Consider the following 24,159-nt stretch of genomic DNA (forward strand, 5'->3'; position numbering starts at 1 on the left):
AATTATATTATTATTATCATCTAAGAAGGCATTAGCGCCTCGTAGCAATGCCGGCTACTCCTCGGCTCTAACGTGCAATCAAAATTAGAAACAAATCGTGAGTCATAAGCCACAAGTTCACAATGCCACGCAGTTCGCAAATTCGAACACGTATTTAGCGCGTGAAAGATTTATGAGCATAAAAACTATCTTCCTGAAATTGTTCCACTGGAACGCGACTACCTCGGTGGTGCCTCGGCGCAAGAGATGCAACAAGGCAAAGTGCACCGGCTGTGGTAGCCCAGCGGCTATGTTGCTGCGCTGCTGAGGTCGAGGGCGCGGGTACGATCCCAGTCGAGGCGGCCATATTTGGATGGAGGCGAAATGCAAAAACGCTCGGGTAACTTAGGTTTAAGGCCACGTTTAAGAAACCCAGGTGGTGAAAATTAGTATGGAATCCCACGCCACGGCGTGCCTGATAATCAGATTGTGGTTTTTGGCACATCAGAACTCCAGAACTTAATTTAACGACTATGTGCTGGGCCATTTAGTTATGTGATCAACTAAGACCTTTTACGCTCGTTGTCGTCTTAGTCGGGCATACAACTGGCACCTTTGTAAGCCAGTGCGTAAGCAGACAGAGCCATTCGGTCAGATTGCGTTTGGCAACGTTGCGCAAAATTTGCGTGCTTCCAAATCGTACTCGTCTTGTTTCACTGTCTTAAAATGAATGTCAAATATAAACCAACCAGCCTAAGCAAAATTTCCCGCCAGGACACAGGCTCTTGTTCTGCTGTCGCGTCAATGAGGGTTGAATTTTATTTTAATTGCTGCTTCAACAGCACGGACAAACTTCGGGGACTGGCCGCGTATGACTATAAGTCTAGCAAAGAGCAGATTGCCTTAGTTCCAGGGACTGCGTGCCCACATGTAAAGGTCTAGCTACATTGCCTTAGTTATAAGGATTTTTGTTCTCCTTGTTTGCTTCATCAGAAGCTGTTTTAAGCACCCCTCGAATAAAGCGAGGGTGGAAATATTGCGTCTCTATCATGACTTCACCGTCTATATCAGTCGTATTGGCGCCTACGGCTTAATGTAAGTCTCTCTTGACGCATGCAGGTTGTAGGCGAAGCAGCCAATTTATTGCTCGTGCTCAGATGTACTAGTGCTGAAAGGGTTCCTGGTTTCCTACCAAGAAAATAAACTGGCGAGTCCTTCGGATTATTCGTTTTTGTTCCATTCCTCTATAATTTGCTATCGAACAAGAACTCCTTAGACGTCACTTGTGCGTGGGAAAGCTTGCTCTTTATTAGCACCTCCGAAATACAACATCGGCTAAGCTAACGGAAGCAAATGTCGTGAAAGATACACCAGACAGTTTCCGTCGGCGTCATTTCCTCTTCGTATAGTTGCATGAAGAGTGCATTGACAGGACGACCATCCACTCCGATCAGACGTCACACCGCACGCTACGTCACAATGAAGTGAAAGTATCCCATGAAGCGATCGATTGAAAATGCGGCGCCAAATCTCGGACACGTTTTGAAGCGAAACATCAATGCAGTTCCATAAAGCGCTCTCTCTCAGCCAGAAAATTAGCGGAGTGAATTTAGAGTGCTCAATTTCCATCACATAGTCTTATGCAAAAATTGCTGTAGGGAACACTTACGCTATGTGCCTACTGGAACTGCAGGTATTGCAGTTCAGCCATCATAGAAATGATGAGCGATACATGAATTTGCCGAAACTCGTCCTTTTAGCTTCGAACGGCTTTGTGATTTGGAAATCATGCACGTATGTTAAATTGCATGGACGTGGCATACTGTCACGTGTTGGCCGCAGCATATATATATATATATATATATATATATATATATAAATGCTTGTAGTTTTATATGCGAAAGCATCTAAGATGCGTCGGCGAGCAGTAGATCAGAAGGTTGCTTCGACACCAGTAGAGGCAAGCTGAAATTGTAGTGTCTCGCATGCTTTCTTTTCACATCATGCCAATAAATTGTCGACTAGAGCGCGGATGTGTATGCCCGCACTAAAGGTCTGCAGAGGCAGAGAGGACTTCTTATCCGAGAAGCCGCAGAGAAAGGGAACGGCAGCTCTTGAATCCAGTGTCTGAAAACCCTCTTCTAGATCGCGGGAATTCAGCTATAGACATATGTTGAACAGGGTATTTATCGCGATATCAGTGTAGCTGGGTGGAGAACAAATTTCATGGTCAATAAATTGTGCTCTTTATTTATTTGCCATTAGAACAAAAAAGAAAGCGCTTTCGCAATACAAGCAGCTTGCGCATACGTGTTGTTCTATGCAGAGTGCAGTACAGTGCGGCCCATCGTGCCGGTGTAGCAGCAGCGGCCCGCACGAAGGTGTCAGCGAAGCAGCCGGCTGCCCCGAGGGCGTGAGCCTGGTGCGCGACGGCTGCAATTGCTGCAGCATCTGCGCCCGGCAGCAAGGGGATACCTGCGACGCCGTTCAGCTGTGCGATGCCCGCCGGCAGCTGCACTGTGTCTACCCGGACAGGAACGCCTCGGTCGGCACCTGCAAGGGTAGGCTGCAATGTGCATTGTGCACTGCGCAGACCTATTATGTGAAAGACCTGTCCGCGGTGGCTCCGGGGCTATGGCGGCCCGCTGCTGAGGATGACGTCGTGGGTTCGATTCCCGGTGCAGCCAGGAATTGAACGCTCTACTGCGGGGTCTCTCTTGCCCCAGTGTTGCTTTAGGACGTTAGACCCCACGAATCAAATGAAGGAGCCACTGAATTCGGGTTTATGCAACAATTAGTCGTGATATGTGGATTTTAATCTGACCTATTGGTTGTAAAAACCGCTTTCCCGCTTAATAATTCAATTTCGCGCCGGGCGTTCTTGTTTGGGAAGTACGGCATTTCGAGGGCAATTTCGGATCGAGTTCCTTTTCACATTGTTCGAGGTGGTCCTCATGGATCGATTGATTGACTTACTAATCTGTGGTGGGGTGGATTCATTGATGATTAAACGCATTGGCTGGTCAACCAATTGGTCGATAAACTACCTGAGTGGTTTGCCATTTCCCGAAAATAGATTATCCTGCAGTAAGCGCAAGGTCATATATTAGCTAAATTTGGTTAACATGGGACAGTACGAAATATAATTGTAAAAAAAATGAGCTAATAGGCTAACGCTGCCAACGAGTTATCAATTGAATGTTTTACATTATATTTCATAGATTTAAACTATATAAGATCTATATATGCGATCAGGCAGTTCATTGAGATACAAATGGTCCTATAACTGCCTCGACAATATTTCTTTTCTAATTGGCGGGTATCTTGAAAATTGTGTAGCGAAGTACTTCTTTCAGTGGCCTTGGCGTCTGTTCGTGTCGTTTGAAGTGGACAAAATATACATCTGGACGTACAAGTCTGACATACAAATAACCGTCTTGTCTGTAATTATCGTTATTGTGCCGAAGAGCCTGCAAACACCACCGCAGAAAATATGAGTAGACCTCCTCTATTAGTGATAAGCAGTACAACGTTGAATTTTCACACAAATCATATCAGTCCTTAGGCTCGCCGAAAGCTACACGCTTGATTTGAGGCAGTTATATGAGCGGGGTGACGCAGCCCGAGCTGTCTTGGTTATTGGGAATTTTTAATCGGCAAGCATTGTCTATTGTGACCCTCTTCTATTTGCAAGACAACGTACTTTGTTCAAATTGCGCTTTTTTATTAGGACTCTGAAAACGAAAGAGCGCAGCCTTATCTCTACTAACCTGTATCTGAATTCTAGTAAACCTATCTATTATTCTGACATTAGTTTATGGCATTTGAAAAGCATCATCACTACAATCAATCTGTATCAGTATCATCCCGTCGTCAGTGCACTGGTCAAATGTGGCATTTAACTTGAGATTAAGTGCCATGACATGCATAAAAGCTAAAAAATGGTCCTTATGCAAATCAAGGTATGTCACATGTAATTTAAATGAAGCAACGAGGTTATTATTTTTTTACTTTTACCACGAACGCAGAGATAAACTCACATGCGAATCCGCAGGCGTGAGGCATTTCAGTATATGTGCTCTACAAAAGTATGGAGTTCGATTGGCTTCTTTCCGCGCTCTGGTATCGCTCCATGAATGCGTTATTCCTTGTGCTATGTGTGTGGAGTGCATAAATTGCAGGAAAACGACAATGTTTAGCCTTACGGGATGAGTCTTTCTGTTGAAAAGAACTGGGAGGCAAATTAGGCGCCACAGAGTCAAGATTCGTCGGCGGCTCTCAATTGTGTATACGTTAATTGATGCGGCAGCAATTTCCTTTCCATTAGCATACACAGGCTGCCCCTACACTCATCACAAGCACCTCTTTGTACGGTTCTAGTATTTGCAAATGTTTACTTCAATGTAGCACAAGAGACTGTCCTCCGTTCTGGTATCTGTTTTGTTTCCAAAAAATTGAATATTCCAACAACTGTGACCTTAACAAAAGACTCAACTTTTGAAGAGTTGTTGCGTTTCTTATGGGCATGGCAACGAGTAGCTGACATCAGAAGCAACTATCAGACGTGAAATCGTTTAATTCCCCTGAAAAAAAGTAAAAAAAGCATTAGAATGCGTTTTCCATTTACTGAGGAATGGATATAGTGTGTCTCAGAAAGATTCCAGCAGGATGCAACTCGCTTTCAGCTTAACTGAAATCGTTGAAGTGCCACCAGGCGTCGTTAGCTAGAGAATTAAAACTGCCGGAATGAACAACATTCGGTGTAGGCCTCACTAAGAACAAATACAGAGCAAAGTACTAACAATAAATATTCGAGAAATCTCGATAATGAAACAAAACACGGTTAGCATGTACGCAAATAGGATACAACGTTTCCTCCTATTTGTGCAGTGCCTTCAATGGCGAAATCGGGCTCTGTAACAAGACTGTGAGCTGAGCAAGCTGGTGTGCATCAATGTATTGAAACAAGAAGAAAAAAAAAACTGCGCATCAGACATGGACTAGAAGACGACGACACAAGCGCTGACTCACAACAAAGGGCTTTTGGAGTTAAAAGTTTAGTTAAGGGCTACAACGTTTAGTTGCGAGTCAGCGTTTGTATTGTCGTCCAGTCTATTTTTCTTTATCCCCATTTCTACCGCTGTTTCTTTTTTTTTACGAGACGTGTACGGAGGGCCAATGTTTTTCCTAAATAAAGGTTCCTGGAGCAACTCCTTGGATTTATATAACTGCTTTATTCCTTTAGTACCGAAACAAAGAAACGTTGGCATTTTTCATCTTGAATTAACAGTCGCGTGCCCGAGTAAGCAGCGATACTTCGTGGCAGGTATGATTTTGTAGCGATATGCCATAAGAGCGCCCGTATTCAGAAAAACGTTTGTCAAGGACACCCGGCATCGTAGTATAGACTACCCCTTCTGGCGTGCATGTTTATATCTGTTTCGCAGTCTGAAGAAGTCATAAAGGCAACTCTACTCTCTGACAATCGCCTGAAGCTTACAAATTTAGATGCACTGTGGTCTTGGGAAGAAATATGCAAGCATAAATTGAGTGTTCCAAATTATAACTTCTTACTACATACAAGGAGGTTCTACTAATTTGTCGCTCCCATGGTCCATAAGCTTCTTACTACCCATAAGAATTGACTGGCCCGACGCTTTAGTGAATAATATGCATACTGTCGGATTACGAATGCTCAAAAACTTTAAGAGTCGGAGGTAAGGCTAACAATGATTTAGTGAGCCCTGGATTCACCATGCACACTTTTTGTCACGTGTGCGGCTCGCCTTTCTAATATCCCAATTCACAGATATCAGCTAAGCAGTAACGATTCGCGAACACGCATACCGGCCAATCGTGTATGCGCGCGCGATAACGGCAGAAGTGGCCAGCCAATCATGAGCCCGATCTAGCGAACCAAAAAACCTCCGCGGCACCTGCATTGAAGTGCTGCGTGGCCGCAAGGTGTCGAACAACCACTCATGTTTTGTTCTTTCTTTGTGACTCCCGTCGTCCGACAGTGGTGCAGGGCCAGTCGTGCCAGGTGGAAGGCCTCGGCCAGTACAAGGACGGCGCCACCTTCAAGCTGGACTGCCGCACTCAATGCTCGTGCCAGAACGGCACCTACGGCTGCGTGTCACTTTGCCCCCATGAGGGAGTGCGCCCGTCGGCAGAGTGCCGCAATGCCAGGCTCGTCCGCTTGCGTGGAAACTGCTGTCGCGAGTGGCTGTGCGACCACGACATGATGAAGCAGCGTGCGTTGATTGTCCACTTCATTATCTCTAAATGTTTGCGCATTTGCATGCATTTGACGCGTCGTCTAAGAAAGAAAATCTTTGCGGAGAACAGTGGCGCATAGAATGGCCTGCATGTGCAACGCTGCCTGCTCTTTAACGTGTTACTTATAGTGCGCGTTATGGCATTAAATAACACGATCCATAATGCGTCAGCCTCTCTATAAATATCTAAAGCTGGAATGACGTGAAGCCGCCCAAGGCAAAAGAAATGCGCCACGTGGAAAGAACAAGGGCGTAGATAGGGCGCTACACAATACCTTCTTCTGCATGAAGCCTATAGATACGCGGAAACAACATACCGATGAGAAAAAGAAAGCGACAGTAAAAATGAACCCGGAGAGCTGATATGACCTGGAGGTCAATCTTGTTTGCCGGATGTATGTCTTATGCTGGTCCTCGGCGGTATTGAAGAAGTTTGCCCGTTCAGTACGAATGCCACCTTACTGCTGCACTCTGAGGCGAAGTTACATTCTTAGTTAGCTTATAACACATTATCTGCAATTTACGGCGCTGCGCAGTTGTAGCGCTTCATGTTCTGCAAACGGTTATATCACGAGTGGTGCAATACAGTATACAGACCTCAGAAATCTTCGGCCAAAGATGAGCGACGGCCAGGATTGGTTCGATTAAGTGACCTGCGCAATGGCCGACGATGTGCGCGCTTTACGCCCTGGTTTCAGCGCTGGCTCTGGCACGCGCCTCGTGCGAGCGGCACGCTGGCGACTGGAGTCCCTGTTCGGCCACGTGTGGCGTGGGCACGTCCCGTCGCTTGGTCACCGACTTCCACCTCGGCCAGTGCCGCAGCCGCAACGAGACACGCATCTGCAACGTGAGACCATGCAGCGGCCGGGACGCCACCGGAATCGCTGGGGCCTCGGGATCACGCCACAGGACCAGGGTGAGCGATGTGTGCACAGTTTATGCCGGAATTTGCAGCGCTCGGCTCTCAGCGAAAGCCGAAAATTACTGACGCAGCACTACACTCCGTAAAAAAGAATGATAGTGGCGGTTGCGTTGTTGCTATGCTATACATGCGGTGTTGTCCTGGCCGTCAGTTCCGGCAACTGCTCTGCCTAATACAGCAATACAACTACTGTGCCACTACAAACACAAGCAAAATCCGCTAAATGTCAATAGACAAATTTCTGCGACTTGACGAGAAGTCCGGTATCCTTGTCAAATAAAAGGAGACATGGCGACACCCGTCTTGCCTCTCAAGGCCTCCTGGGAGACTTATGTCTGCCGTAGTGGTTGCATGCGGTCATAATCCTGCGGGCTTTATTTTTAAACATGATAGGAGAATTTGGTTCCTTTGAACGGTGCCGGTTACTCGTAGTTGGAGAGAAATATCACATACTAAAATATACAAGAACAAGACAACACTCGATGAAAGAAAGGACACAAGACAAAAAAAAAAAAAAGATAGAAAGATACGCGCAAAACATACTCAGTAAAGTAAGGTCACATAAATACAGATTCACAACAGAGGCCACCCAAAACACACTGTAAGACGCATGTTAATGGGTCATGCTGTTTTCGTAATAGATGACAGTCCTGAAAAAAGCGCGCGAAATCTCTAAAATTCTCAAAGTGCTGACGCTTGAACTGTGCACGCGCACGCGAGCACTCTGCTATGGTCGCACTGAGCATGTATTAAATGCGCCACGGTCAACGCAGCTCGCTTCTAATGTGTAGTGGGCTATCAGCTGAACTTTGGAAGAGGTCTTCCTTCTAGATTGAACAAAAAGGACCTCTGTGCAGAGAAGGTGAATCATTCCTAAAATCTGCTGAGAAATCTTTGACCAAGAGCAGCAGCAGCCACCTACGTTTGAGAGCTTGGAGGCGTATACAGATCTAAATAAATGAACCATCATTTCTCCACGTTCAGCCAAAAGAGGCTGCGTTCCCGCGACTGATTTCCAGGTTCATTTTTACCACGATAACTAGTCGCTATTAAAACAGCGTCAAGGTCTTGCGTTCCCATCTTTTTTAAGGTTCCTCTGGCACAATCGTTAAATTGAACTTTCGCGACGTACTCGGAGATTCCAATGAGCTTCTGTTGTCGTAGCGCTCTATTGAGGTAATAATAGCTCTGCCATTTGTGCGCCTGTTTTTGCTCAATATCTTCCCTATTATTCACTGAAAGTTTTTTTCCGCAATAGCGTTTTGCAGGCAGTTTCAGCATACAGACGCCCACAGCCCACGCATGAGAGCTGTGATAACGAGGCACTGGCCTCGACGATAACCAATCGCGAGCGGCGCATGCGCTATAGAAAAGTTATGTCTTTAATACGGATATGACTTGTGGTGTGGGGTAAGCCACAACCACTAATGAAAGAACCATTAGAAATATTACACTTTGTCCGGAAGTGGGACTCGAGCCGTTGACGTCATGGAGCATCTACCGTGCCTGTGGCAGGAACCATCAGTTGGTACAAGTGCGGAATTTAATTGCGACATATGCTGCACACGCTAACCTTTGAGCTTCCGCTGTTTTTTTATTACGTGATAACTATTAAAAGGAAAGCCCAACTGAATCTGAGAGTGAGTGACATAACTTTATTTTAAATCCGGCGATTGGGAGGCCCGGGCCTGGGGCCGCCTAGATGGCCACTGGGAGCTGTTGCTCCCGCACGGCATCCATGGCTCGCTGGACGGCCCAAAGTTGGTCTTGGAGTTCTGAGCTGAGCAGCGTGGCCGACCACCGCGCCCGTAGATTTTCCGGGGAGACTGCCATTTTTTCTTGATATATTGTGCATCCCCACAACATGTGTTGAAGGGTGGCTCTAGCAGACTTGCATAGCTTGCATATATCGCTGGCGTATATCTCGGGGTAGAAAGTCTTTAACTGCACGGGACTCACATAGGTTTCTGTTTGTAATCGCCTCCAAGCAACGGACTCAGTTCTGTTCAGTTTAGTGTGAGGCGGTGGTAATATTCGCCTCTGATTTTGATAGAATTTTGTAATATCACTAAATCTTGTTAATCTGTATTTTTCTCTCCAGATCTCCTCCTCCGCGTTTCCCTGACCAATGGAAGTCACTCCTTGCTCAGCTCGGCGAGTAAGACCTCGAGCTTCGCGGTGTGCTACCTCGTTGGGGTTGATTGCGTGAATTGCTGGAGTCGTATGCGCTGGGAACCAGAGCAATTGCCTGCCGTTCTTCTCTGCGTTAGAGAATTTTGCTTTGTTGACTATGATGATGTGCCACGCCTCAGGAGAGATCCTACCCTTAGCATAGTTTCTAATGGCCGCCTGAGAATCACTAATTATGTATTGAGCATTTGTGGAGACCAATGCTAGTGCAATGGCTACCGCCTCTGCTGTGTCGAAATGTTTGGTATTAACTGACACGCTTGTAAGGGGTTTTAGGGTGTGATCTACGACTACTGCCACGTAGCTATTTCTGTGTGTGTATTCAGCCGCGTCTACGAAGGCTGCTCTGTCGTCTGAGCCATAGCTTCTGATCATTTTCTCTGCTCTACTCGTGCGTCTGCCCTTGTTGTAAACTGGATGCATGTTCTTGGGTATATTTGTTACTAGGAGTTTGTCGCGAATTTTTCTCGTTATCGTCGTCTTTTCCCCGTATTGATTGTGGTAATTCATTCCTAGCTTGCGTAGTATATGCCGTCCTGTTTTGGTTTTGGTTAGTCGTTCCACCTGGGATGTTTGTTGCGCTTCTATGAGTTCGTCCAGTGTGTTGTGGAGTCCTAACTTTAGGAATAGATCTGTGCTTGTACTGATGGGAATCCCTAGTGCTAGTTTGTATGCCTTTTTTATGAGGATGTTAATTTTGGTCTTTTCAGCTGCAAACCAATTGTGGAAGGCTGCTATGTATGTGATCTGACTGATTATGAATGATTGTATGAGCCGTATGATACTTTCTTCCTTCATACCCTGGCGCTTGTTAGTAATTCGTTTGATTAATCTCATGGTGTTCGTTACCTTTGTGTCTACCTTCCTTATGGTTTCCCCGTTTGTACCTTTGTTCTCGATTATTAGACCCAGTACCTTGAGCTGATTTACTATTGGGATATTCCGCCCGTTCTTGGTGTGTAGCTTGATTTCCTCATGAGCCTTGTTTCTGTCGTATCCTTTGGGAGGCCTGCCCCTAAGTGTGGGGCGGTATAAGAGAAGTTCGGATTTCTCTGCAGAGCATGTGAGGCCTGTTCCTATGAGGTGTTCCTCTACTTTGTTTATTGCGGTCTGGAGTCGTTGTTCTATTGATCCGTCGCTGCCATCACAGACCCAGATAGTAATATCGTCCGCATATATTGTGTGATTGAGGGACTCTATGCGATTTAGTTTTTCGGGGAGTCCCATCAAGACGAGATTGAACAGCATCGGGGAGATGACAGAGCCTTGCGGCGTGCCGGCCCCAACCCCCCCCTCCCCCCGATGTCGATTTCGGGTGACGTGAGTCCTCCGACGGAAAAGACTGCTTTCCTATCTGATAGAAAGCTCTTGATATAGTTATACGTCCGTTGCCCTAGTCCTAATCGCTCGATGTTTTCCAATATGGTTGCGTGGTTGGCATTATCAAAAGCCTTTTTAAGATCAAGGCCCAAGATGGCCCTTGTAGAGCGCGTTTTATAGTCGATTATCTGATGCTTAAGTTGAAGCATCGCATCTTGTGTCGAACGGTTTTTGCGAAATCCTATCATTGTATCTGGGTATATGTTATTATCCTCTAAGAAGTTATCTACTCTGTTTAAAATTACATGTTCCATTAATTTTCCGACGCAGGATGTTAGGGAGATGGGTCTGAGGTTGTCGATCTCAAGCTTTTTACCAGGTTTTGGAATGAGCGTTATCGTCGCTTTCTTCCATTGAGCTGGTACTGCTCCTTTTATCCAGCCCTCGTTTATATATTCCGTTAGGTTGGTGATCGACTCATCATCGAGGTTCCTGAGAGTCTTGTTTGTTATACCGTCTGGGCCTTGGGCTGATTTGGTGTTCAACTTTTGTAGGGCCGCGCGGATTTCTGCCTCCGTGAATTCCTCGTCTAATTTTGCGTTGATATTCCCGTTGTAGCTAGAATGGTTGCAAGGGGGTGCCGGTGTTATGTATTTCTGTTCTAATTCTTTGAGAAAGTACTCCTCCGTGCCCTCATAGGCGTGTATTAACTTATTAATGGCTTGTCTGTGGTTTTTCTTGTTATTCTCAGGGTCCAGCAAGAACCTAAGCATGTGCCAGGTTTTGCCGGTGCTTAATTGCCCGTCCATGGAATTACATATCTCGTCCCATTGTTGCTTGCTCAATTGCGCAGCATATTCTTCTATTTCTTTGTTGAGGAGCGCTATGCGCTTTCTCAATTTTCTGTTATGCTTCTGACCTTGAAGTCTTATTTGCAGCGACTGCTTAGCTTCCCACATCTGCATGCAAATATTTTCAGACTACGGGTCGATCCACTTTATTCAAAGTTTGCACATCCACGACAAAGAAAAATTTGTGATCCACAAACACCGGATTAAAAGGGTGCTGGTGGCTGCTAATGCTGGCGAACAGAAAGAATAAACGTATTTATCGAACCCATGTATGGGTCGTTGGCTATGTAAATGTCGTCATGAAAAAATTCCTTGAAGTGTCTGACAAATATTTTTCCAGAGATGGTGGATCTACGGGCAATCAGGGTGATTGAGAAGTAAGCACTTCCTTGCGGTTCTCAGCCTTGCCAAAAGAAGTAGAAAACTGCGCACAGAGGTGTGAATCAATATAATTTTAAGCTGACACTAAACAGAAATTAAGATTGCGGTAACACTAAGGTGTTCCATAAGTGTAAACAGAGCTTCGCACACCAGACGGAGTGCGACAACCTGAGATGCCTGACGAGGCCATATTGATATACCCTCACCAACTACGCGTCACGTCATGAATTTTTAGACAAAGCCTGCTCTGGGCTAACAAATTGTATCTTGATAGAAAATTATAATATTGCTGAGTTGTCTCATAAGTAAAGGAACGTATGTGAATTTACCCAGCCTGAAAACGGCCCCAATCCGCAAAATTACCACAAACTCCGTCATGTGAGACTCACCTTATGGGCGCAGTGGCTTGGGAGCTAAATTAAAGAAAGCTGAGACGCCCATTTCTTCGTTAATGCTCCACTTTTTCCGGCCACTGAAATGCGAGCAATACTTTTTTAAGGCATTGTCAGTCGGAAAATATTTATTGTGTCTTTTTAGTCTCCGTTTAAGATGACACTAATTATAAACGTTAACAGTTTAGACTGATAACGTATCATATCTTATGTCTATGTTTGTTGGTGTCGCGGTGACGTTGATTATTAGAAAAACCAATGAAAGACATACTTCCGCCCTTTAAAGTTTGCGCCGAAACCTGAGCGCTGGTAAGTCGTTGTGACGTCATGAATTGTGCACCCCCCCCCTCTCCACCGTGAAAGTTGTCCGATTTATCGAAGTTCTGTCTTTTGCTCATATCGTTGGCTGCAGTCCTTGGCGCCTATTTGGTATATTTCTACCGATAAAAAAATTAACAAAGCCCAAGCCGACACCGTCAAAAAATTGGAGGACGCTCAAGCTTCACCTTTAAGAGTGGAACGCGAGAGCGTTATCGGGCACCGTTCGAGCCCCGTTATCGGGCCCCGTTGTAAGCTGGCTTTCCCACTGCAACGAGGACTTTGGAAAGCCAGCGTACAAAGACGAAGCTTACACCGATCCCCTTAAAGTCGGCTTCATTTTTAAACAGAAATGCATTGCTGGGAAGATGTTTTTTCCATGGGCAATAGAAGTCGTGTTATATTAAAATGCGAAGTCCCTAGCACCTTCTTTATTATTTTATTGTTTGCTATTGCCCCGACGCGCGCGCATGTCTGAAACGCATTAGGCAGGCGAAGTCCCAATTTGACCTGCCGAGGATGCGAGTGCCATCTGGATATCATTTGTGCAACTACCCGAGGGCGTAGAACTACCCGAGGGCGTAGAGGTCTGGTAGAAATGCTGGAAAAGGGGTTTGTGTTTGAGTTTCCTCGTAACAGAATTACGTTTTCTCGTACATTCAAATTACAATCCGACTCCACCACGTCTGTAGGTTGTGGTTAAGACATACTTCACTGTTTTTCAGACGGATTTCACTGTGAGAAATTCAATTTTTGTTCACCAAAACCTTGCACCTTGTGGAGGGCCTGCGCGGTTGGGGTGGTTCGGGATGATTTTCTTCGCCATGGACGCCGACATCGCACGCCGGCGCCGACGCCGGATTTTCTGCTACACGGGGCCCTTAACTCTCTCGCGCTGAAATCTATGACGTCATGGCATGATAATGCAGGAACTTCAAGGTAGCGTCGCCACCCGTCTTAGGACTTTTTTTTTTTTGCGTCGTTTCCTGGATGTCGAGCCTTTCCTCACTGTTAGAGAAGTTACTTAGTGTAGTGTAGACGCGCAGTTTATTCACAGAACTCAAACTATTCTTATCATTCATGTTCGTTTAAGAAGCTACCTGCTTCAATTCCAGCACGTATAAGGCGTGGGTGCACAGACACCACGTATGCACATTCTTGCTGGTACATTTTATGGACGCTCTAGCCTGACCATTACTTCTCACGCCCGAAACCAGCGTGCTTGAAGTGTGTGTTTGCGCGGCGTTACATCGCCGCAGTTCACCAAACTCTCACAAAGTGACCGCTAGATAAATGTCGGGTGAAAATATGTTGTACACTTATAGCATGCAGGTGCAAATAAAAGCATAAGCGCGAGTGCTGCTGAAAACACCACCACCATCAACAACAACAACAACAACCACAACGCTTTTACAGCTTCACTTGATGCGTGCGGTAATTGCTGAAAGTTCCAATTCCGTTGAAAAAAAAAAACTTTTACTTCTGTTTCTCTGTTTCTGTTTGCTCGTTCCTAATAAACACGAAACCTGTCAGTCCTCATGTGCACGCTATATTGTGAAAAAACACAACAACGAAGTCAGCTTTCCTGCGCGTGTATTGTCTGCTAAATTCAGCAGCCAAGAGATAGCGAAGGCGACTTGTCTTCGCACAATTTCTCTTGCTAACCCGGAGGAAATAATGCAACTGGTGGTCAATAATAAACGCAACCGACGGCGTCGCGCTTGTCGTGAATACGAAATTACGCGAGTCTTTGTACGCCCTTGTACTCACCGACGGCGCTGGGACGCGGCCTAGTAAATTATTAACGCCAACGACGCTTCGAGCGACTGGTGTGAGGTGAATGCGTGAGAGGGAGAAGGAGAGAGTGAGGGATAGAAAAAAAATGCCGGGTATAATGGGCATTGCTCTCAGAAAGCGTGACGCCAGAACTCGGACGGTCACGCGCAGACAGATCAAGTCGCGACCCCCCCCCGTATTAGGTTTTATTCCAATCGTTTTACAGTTCCAAACGGGGGGCGGGGGGTGCCGGCTAGGGGCCGCTTCAACTAAATTATAAGTGCGTAAAGCATTTTGGCAGACATACAGGTTGCCAGCACTGGATATGTTTTGTTACAGTATGCTGAAGTTTTTGCACATGGTTGTAGGACTGGCGGAATAAACTGCTGTTACCTAGAGTGTGCGGGCGTGCGTGCGTGCGTGCGTGCGTGCGTGCGTGCGTGCGTGCGTGCGTGCGTGCGTGCGTGCGTGCGTGCGTGCGTGTGCGTGCGTGCGTGCGTGCGTGCGTGCGTGTGCGCGCGCGCGGTCCATTCAGGCTTAGCGGGGAAGTTCGGCTGACGCAGCATCATTGAGTTTTGAGCGGCATCTTGGGCGGGTGTCACGTCTATATGGGGAAGCCATTGCGTGTGCTCAGGGCACTATTAACATTGGTAGCAACTCGAGTTCTTACACAATACACTTTGCGTCCACTCCTGCAGGCGTGGCGATCGTTACGTATATCGCATACACAAAGGAAGAGCGCACGATGAGAAAGAACACGAAGTGGTATATTCGCAATCGTTTTGTAGCTAGGCGGCCTTCTTTATTGCTCGGAACCACGTGAAACAATCGCAAAACGAAAGCCAGCACGAGGTGATCGAGGTTATACTACGCGCCACTATAGGCGTCATCCATGTCGGCCGTCTCTTGCGTAAAGGGACATCCAAACGCGTGTCTGCAAGCAGCAAAACGGCGTAGCCATGTGGCATAATGGCTCCAGTGGGGATTGAGTGCGGGGATGTGGAGGTAATATTTCGATTGATACGTCGGAACACATGAGCGCGCGAGAAGGAAAATCGACATAACTGCGGGAGGAGACGCGGGAATGGCCATGAAAGGAAACGGCGACTTGGAGGAAGTCAGTGGAAGTGAATCGCCACGGAGGTTCGCGAGGATACTGTAGCAGCCAGAATTGCTCCCGGTCTGCGATTACCGGCGCTCCGGCTGATGTTATCGGTGGCGGTTGCTTCGAACGATGGAAGCGCGCCGATAGTGTGACGGCCACCCTTATTGCATGTGCACCCAATACGTTAGTAAAACGAGCCCGCTACTTCGCATAGCTAGAAAAAAGAGTTAAAATGACTTTCCTTGAGTCAAAAAAGAAAACAAAAAACGGCTATATGAAACTTTTTGTTGGTAGCAAGTGTTTATAAATTCAGCAGCTCTTCGCTAAAGATTCAATTTTGTTCGCTATATTAACTGGCTCTGATAATTACGGAGCGTTATTGTGCAAGATTGCTTTTCAAATCTGCCTCCGCGGACTGCGATCACAAAGTTCTTGCGCCAGAAATGCAGCTTCTCCATTGCTGTCCTTCTTACGTAGCACCTCATGGATAACATGTACATACATCAGCTAATGGAATGTTAGTCCCATCGGTGTGCTGGTACTTCCTAGTTTGCAATTCTTCGTGAACGCGGCTACTTCGGGTGTACTGGAAAACCTTATGACAGCTGTTCTGCACCATAGGGACAGTAAGTTGGCTGAAATGTCAGACTTTCTAGATGTTCTGTATAAATCACCAGCGAATGGTGGGCTCGATCTTAACACAAAGTCCCAATTTTGAATCCAGCAGAAAACTTTGGCCGCTTAGAAAAAGGACATATAGCTTAATTACAGAAAGTTCATTCTCCTGCCTTGAAAACGGCGCTGATCGTGTAGCTTAGAAAATGGCAAGCATTGAATGCCTTGTCACGGTATTTCCTCACAGCTTATTAAACTGTGCAGCACAGTGAGCAGTGAGCCGGGTTTACTCTGCTCGAGAGTCAAGCCCTGTTGGCATGACTTCATAATTCTAACATTGCACGGCTGCTACAATTTACTCTTGTGCCAGTCCTAACTATGATAGATTATGAAGCCTTTTGGGCTTAGCTCTAATGCAAACTGACGAGTTATGTACCGGCGGAACGCAAAAGAGCCGTGCATCGCTAATGTACAGGTAGGTAACTTCGCTATCACAACAACAGTGCATAGAACATTTGGGGCATATAACTTCGAAAATTGACGACAGTTTGCCGCACTGTTCAAACTTTCTTTAATAATTGCAAGCGTGTTTTTTATACATCTCCAGGTTTTTACGTTCGGTACCACTGAGCATCAAATGTTTAACGCCCGAAGCTCCTATAACGCCACACTGCTTTTGCGATGATGAGAGAAGGGTCCCGGCGCAGTCTCTGACTTTGGAATCTCTGTCTGCATATTTATTTATTTTTATTTATTTAGGAATACTGTAGCCCCACTTGAGGGCCATTACAGGAGAGGAATTGTCAAAGAAAACGTGAATATGAATATCATCACCGACAATACAACAACATAAAGCACTGTGAAACACAAATTATAGAGAAAATGAACAAGGTATACACGTGTAAGGACTGTTAGAAATGCAAGAAATAACAGAAAGCACGATCCATTTTTACGTATCCCGTTGCCTGTAATACAATTCTAGTTGTGCATAAAATTCTCTAACATTTTCTGCTGTTACAGTGGAGTCCGGAAGGCCTATATACAATTTGCATTTAGCGGATACAAATGACATGAATGAATAATAAACTAAAACTGAAACTGAGATTCGTACTCTCTAGGTTGTTCAGCATTACCGAGCAATCTCACTGTGGCATGCAACTTGTGAGGTTACTGTGCGTCGCAAAGGTAAAGCCGGTGCTAAAAGCGACACTTTTGATTTTTTGTTTATGAAAATGCAAAGCACGCGTCCCTGCAATGAACTTTTAACCACTAGCAAGTACGGAGGAAAATGTGGACTAACGATCCGCTGCAAGGGCATGCGCGACCAAGGCAGCTATATACCATGTCTCAATTACCATGTAGCATGGAGATGCTTGCGTAAGTTTGCCCCTCGTGTCGTAGCTGAAGCAATGCATTAAGTTTTTAGGAAGTAAATTGATGGCTTTGTTCAAAAGTGCAGATAAGGCACTGACTGCTGCAGAGCCTGCACATTAAAAGGGATGGGATCCGCAGAGCGGCGAAACCCGTCATTGCGAAATGATCGATCTTAGGTTAGTGTAAATCAATAAATGTTGGTTCGGTGAAGGTGCAAAAATAAAAAAAAAGGATTGCCCCTTGATTGTAACAGCTAGGAATAATGGCGAAGTAGGAACTTTAAGACTTGTTATCGCTAAATTGACGAAGGATCGATAAATTTCGCAAGACAGGAAAGGGGGAGTTGAATCATTATTCTTTCTTACTGCTTTCACGCCGACGCTAAGCGACCTGCAACATAGGGGAAGTCTACAGAATGTCCAAGAACATTAGGAGATTAGCAAGACTCAAAGCAAAATACTTTTTTTTCTAGATTTGTGATTGGTACAAGGCGTTAGCCGAGTATATGTAAGTTTTGAATTTTCACTGCGTCGTTATACATGAATACATTGAAGCAATACCCTGAGCGCGATCGCGATGCTTTGCAATTAGAATGATAAAATGATGACTCGGAATATTTTATGGTGCCATCTCTTGAGATAAGTCAGCGGGCTTTAGTGACCCAGCATTAATTCAAGTGCTTCTGTGCACGTAAAATACATTTGCTGTTTCCGCCGGGTTAGCTAGCGCAGTTACTCTTAAGGTTTGTTTTGATACAAGACTTCGCTAAGCTATATTAACGCGAAAGCATCTTGCATTGTATGTGCGTTATTAATGCTCGTTATCAGTTTTCGTCTCACCATTCCACAACCCAAGTTTCCCCTACACCATTTCGATTATTGTGTAAAGAGAGATATGCATCCGACCTGCTCTTGCCTCCTATATATTGTCTGTGAATAAGAGATCTTGCTTCGATATTTACTGTCTCTTTTACATCTTCGCTGCGATGCTTTGCTGCGTAAGCAAAACGGCAAAAAAGGACCAATAATAAGACTTGCGGAAATGGCTGGAGCGTGTCTGATCGCTTGCATGGACAGTTACCCAAGATTCGAAGAAAGAGAAAATTGAAATAGAGCCAACCGCTAAACAATATAAACGCCGCTATACACAGTCAGTCGCTATGACAGCAATGGTCAGGTTCATGTAGTACTTGGAAGTTGTGTTGCGGTAACAATTTCCGAGAACGCTGTGCTAGAGTTGCGATTTTCTTAGAATGGTACGTCGAGAACGAGCCGTGCGGAACTGACTACTTGCCTTTGATGTCTGTTTGGGAAACTGGTAGAATAGCTTTGCTAACTGTACCACTAACACTCAAGTTGGCTTTTATACAGTTTCCGCTCACCTTTCATTTTCCCTTCCTTGTTTCTTTCTCGCTATCCCTCCCACCTATTCCTCTCACATGACCTGGTCGCCGAAATGCTCGATACGCACAGAGGAACCACTTGTGTCGTGCCACCGTGCGGGCCTCGTGTGCCGAGCCGCTGACGGACGGCGCCAACTGCACATCGGTGTCACCGCAGACGCCCAAGTACTGCGGCAGCTGCCCAGGGCGCCGGTGCTGTTTTCCGGTGCTCACCACGACCACCACGCTACCTTTCCACTGCTTCGAGGATGGAGCCTGGGTGACGCGCCACAAGGACGTCATGACCATCGTGCGCTGCCGATGCAAGCCCAAGTGCTAGCGAACATATCGGCGCCATCTTTCCCACTCCCTCCTCCAGCTGTGGCTGCCCCTCAAGTACTTGTCACTTGTCTTCAGTGCGTTGCCAGGAGAGAGCCGCACTCGGTGACTGTCCCCCTTGCAAGCCCAAGTGCTGGCGCCCGGCGCCTGCACGCACGTTTCCCTCCCTCACGACGAGTGTCCTCTTCTATGGGGCACTCGTACCTTGTTATCCTGCGCCCGGGAGGGCGGGGACTCATATGGACGGCGGCGTGAACGCAGATAAAGGACCTCATGTCGCCAACCGCTATACTCAAACAGAGATCAGCTGTATGGCAACCGATGAAGACCCGAACTTAGGTGCGAACAGTGCTGGTAGCCGCATTTGTCTTTCGCCCTCATCACGCGCGCACTGCCCCCAGCTGCTGTGTCACAAGTACCGGGCAGCGCCCACTCTTTACTGCGATTGTTCAAGACAGCCGTCGTGGTGGTGGGCATTAGGCCGAAAAGTGTCAGTGAACTATACGATACTAAAGTGTTTGGTGCACGCGCGACTGTGGTGAACGCCTCGGACGATACCACTGTCGGCGAGCATGCTGGTCAACTTGCGAAAGCGTTTCGCCACCCGCGCACTAACTCAGGTTCGAGGACACTAATTGTGAAAAATGTGGTACGCTCGATCAACAACAATGGACGAATTGCACCTGCTTTATTTTCTGCGTCCCAGGCAACATAAAAGTCGTGTGTTGCGAGACTTATCAACTCGCAACAAAAGAAAGTTTTCTGATCCTCAAATTAGGACGCATTGTGAGTCACCCGGTCTTGAGGGAGCCACTTCAATGAAACCTTTCATGCAAGTGTGTGCAAATGTGCACTATCCGTAATTATAAACTGTGTGAAGATGGCAAGGAAGCCAGTGTATTTGCGAACATTTCCGATTCACGGCCGTAGTTCGTACGAAGGCCCTTTCTCAAGCGGCATACCCAGAGGTAAAGCGCGAAGGTGCTCTAACACACAAAACCTGGCCGCCTAAGGTATGTGACTACGTGGTGTGGCTTGTAAATGCCACAACCATAACGATCATGAAGAATGTGGAGGGCCTCGTGGAAGCTTCTGAGAACCTATGCCTCCCACAAGCGTTTCGTGCTTGCGAAAACGTGCCCATTATATAATACACAACATTTCAGCGGGGAACTAATGTTTAAAAACATACGCAGACATCAGTGTCCCGCCTTGCTTGTTGATGTTGAAGCTGCTACGTGAATACGACAAACGAAACACCGAGGACCATGTAATGTCATTACGCTGTGAGAAAAGGTTCTTGTTCCTTACAACATTAAGGTAGTGGCGCTATTTTGTTGTTGAATTTGAAGATCTTATCTTGTTTATTTCATTAAAAACAGTGTAGCTGTTTGGTATCACATGAAGCCACATGTCGGTTCAATAAAAATGATGATATAATTTGTCACTGCTTCGTTCATCCACTGCATGGAATCATTGCTTTCTCGCCTTTAAGCAAGCGTGGTCTCAATGTGTGAAACCCGGACAGGTAAGGCGCAGAATTTCGTTGATTTCAGGCATCGGAAGAGGAACCGCGGAAAACACGAAAGTTGTAGCCGAATGTGACCAGGGACTGCATTTTGTAAAAAAATTAGTTCCCTCCAAGACAATTCATATGTCTCATCATCCGTGCCACCGGGTGGCATATCTGGTGACAGCGGGGCACTGCTTCGTTGGACCACTGACAAAGAGCAAAAGAAAGAAAAAAGAGGAAAAAGAAGACAGGATATGAAAACGAATCGTTACAAAGTGCGCCAGCCGGTAAACTGTGCTGAAGATCCTGTATGCCCAGTAGCACGCAGTCTCGTGGTTCCAATATATGCAGACATAGTCTTATTTTAACGTGTTGGGGCACATCTGTAGAAGGCTAATAAAAAGAAAAAAAAACAATGTTTCTGCCGTTTTGAAGGAATTTTGCTGCTAGCTGAAGCATGAAAATGTTCATGGCCTACGTTTAACAGCGCGACCATGCGACTAGGACAGCACGAGTTGGCGACTCAAACGGGCGCTGTACAAACAACGCCCGTTTCTGTCGCCTATACTCGTCCTTTCCCAGCTCTAGCTTTTAAACGTTTACCATGATTGGGAACAAACTAGTCCGCCAACAAGCCATGACAAAATTAAAATGTTACCTTTTCGAACAACGGTACTTTAGAATTTAGGTCAGATCACAGTTTATAAGGTCGTATGCACGCCCGATGATAGGTGGCAAAAGACCACTATGTATATTCGAGCCAGTTTGTATTAGCCAGGCATATCAGCTGTTAAGACGAAGATCAAGAAGATGCATTACGCCAGATTGTATATTGATATGTCGGTCTTCAGGAACATTCTCGGCATCGAATGTCAGGATTCCATTTGCTCGATTTCATTCCTTTATCATCCACCGTTTACGGTCAGCTGATCCTGGTGACAACGTGGGCGGAACGCCGCTAATACCACTGAGGAAGAGCGAAAAGGAATTAATATCGTTAAATTAAATTATATTCTTGGGTTCTACGGACCACAACCACGATATGGTTATGAGGTACGCCGTAGTAGGGCACTCCGGATTACTTTTGACCACCTGTGATTGCAGCGTTTTTGCATTCCGCTACAATCGGAATGCGGCCGCCGCGGCCGGGATTGAACCCGCGTAGCAGCGCAATGCCATAGCCACTGAGTTACCGCGGCGGGTAAAAAACATTAGAGGACACCTAAGTACTTCTTATGTGTTGTGAATGCGAAACCATTAATGTCCAACTCAACGCCGCTGAGCGTCCTTCGAGTTCTGTGCTGCGAGTAATGTTTTCGAATTTTGCTGCGGGGTGTGTTATCGAGCTTTGAGATTAAATTGATAAGGGTTATTTTTTTTGTACAGTTTCAACGTAAGTATGTTGGCTGTAGACCGTAATCATCTGGACGATATTGCTGAGAAATCAAGGACGCTGCATGCCACTGGGGTTCTGCACGACGAGAGACCGAGGAAGGAGCAGCGGCCACGAAGGCCGGCAGGCGCGTGCAGCAGTTTACCCAGTGGAGGTGAAAGAGAAATACATACCGCGCGCCCGCTTCCGAGAGTGAGATGGCGGCACACGCACGCACGCGTCACGGGACTGCCTCGCCGACGTCAACCCGTCCCGTCCCTTGGCGTCGCGTCGCCGTATCTGCTCCGTCAAGGCGCGCTGATGACGCGTACGTCGCGGCGATGCCGCACACCCTCACGCAACGCCTGGCGCGCTACCTAACAGCACGTGTTCCGATTCACCCGCTCTGTTCCGTCGAGGTGGGCTCTGACGTGGCGTCGCAGCCAATGGGAATTTAGGTGCCGTTTAGCTGTTACAGACACCGGATTTTTCTCTCAACGGGCCATCTGATGCTTCCGCCTCAATACCACTGTAAAAGAACCGTTACAGTATACCGACCCTGCTCTCCAAGAACCAATAATTTACACAGCACTTCCTGAATTTCCGTCACACGCGAACATTGGGGTAAGATGACATGCTTCACGTGGCTAGTCTCATGGCAAGGGTGACGCAAGCGAATCGGTGAAGAGGTAATGCCGAGAAGACACCGCGTCGGGTCTGCGAGGCAAGAAAAGTCAGTCGCTGCTGTAGGGACTGAAGAAAGCTAAATACGCATAACGACGAGGATAGAGAAGAACATATACACCGCATAGACAGGGGGGAAATACGATATAACGAGCGGAGTGTGCGTATTACGTGCTCTTTCCCATGTCTTAGTTCTTCAACACCGGCAAAAAACACAATATCTTGTCTTTGTTTCCTGTAGGTCACTAAAGCCAGTTACCATATTCAAAAGTTTTGTCACCAACTGTCTGTCCCCTCTACATAACGTCTTATCGAGAAAACAATGTTGGATTAGTTCATTCATGAGCGCTAAGCTGCAGCGCACGAATGCATGGCAATAAGTGAAGGCCGGCGGTTTATGTACGTGTGTGTCTCTTTTCCTGTCCTGCATTCGTGCGATGCAAATTAAGAATCACGTATGAGCTGCCTAAACGGCGGTCACATAGAGTAATTACCTGCAATGTTAGAATAATTATCTCTTGATCACTGTACCCTTTTTATTAAGGATTGTCCGAAAAGCATTTGCGGTGCGACGTCTTCGGAAACAGTTCCGGTGGCACTGTAAACAGATTACCACTCTTAAGGGTACTTAGTAATGGAAATATGTCTATAACATACACCCTCACACCGATAAGGGTGTAATGATGTGCGTTATAGACAAAAGTACCTATAAGGGTGTAAGTCGGTTTACAGTTCTAGCACTTGCCTGGGTTGAATACTCCAAGGCGCTATAAGTTAAAGCTATTCCGAACTGTCTCTGTTGCATTTCTGCAATCAGCCCTCCATTAGTGGTCGAACATTTTTAGACCCACCCCCGCTTCACTTGTCTGTCACGCGGCGTCACAAAAACCACTAAAACTCCCCATCTGAAATGACGTGTACACACTGATTATGCATGATTCCACCGAACAAAAGAAAAATATTTACTTTCGATTGTAGACATTTTTTTTTGCCATTAGCCATAGGCTATTGGTCAAAAGTTTTCGAGCTGCACCCACTTCTACTGTCTGTCAGGCGGCGTCACAAAACTCCGAAAACTCACCACGTCAAAAAGACGTGTACGCATTACAAATGCATTAATATGCCGAACAAAACAGAATTTTCTTTCGCAATAGCCGGACGCTGCCCTGTTCCCAAAGGAATAAAAGATGTCACCCTACCGATCACTCGGACACTGGCTACTCGGAGCTGCGGGAGAGCAGGAATTTATTTGCACCTAACAAACACTTTTTTGCGTGGCAGTATAACGTTGCCGAGCCCTTCCGGTATGTTTACGACATCGCCCCGCCGACTCTTTTTCGCTGGGATCCATATTAGGGGCATTTTCGAC

At 46.3% G+C, this 24,159-nt stretch overlaps 1 protein-coding gene across 1 annotated transcript in view; it reads left to right on the top strand.

The window, feature by feature from the left end:
* Positions 1–20,645, top strand: part of LOC119437162 (CCN family member 2) — a 300,207-nt gene extending 279,562 nt beyond the window's left edge. Inside the window, exons 4-7 of the mRNA XM_037704235.2 lie at positions 2,306–2,540; positions 6,000–6,233; positions 6,956–7,173; positions 18,974–20,645. Coding sequence (XP_037560163.1) covers positions 2,306–2,540; positions 6,000–6,233; positions 6,956–7,173; positions 18,974–19,222 — 936 coding nt within the window. The 3' untranslated portion in view covers positions 19,223–20,645. The remainder of the gene's footprint in view (positions 1–2,305; positions 2,541–5,999; positions 6,234–6,955; positions 7,174–18,973) is intronic.
* Positions 20,646–24,159: the final 3,514 nt, after the last annotated feature.

The sequence above is a fragment of the Dermacentor silvarum genome, chromosome 1 (assembly GCF_013339745.2).
Source record: "Dermacentor silvarum isolate Dsil-2018 chromosome 1, BIME_Dsil_1.4, whole genome shotgun sequence".
Classification (NCBI taxonomy): domain Eukaryota; kingdom Metazoa; phylum Arthropoda; class Arachnida; order Ixodida; family Ixodidae; genus Dermacentor; species Dermacentor silvarum.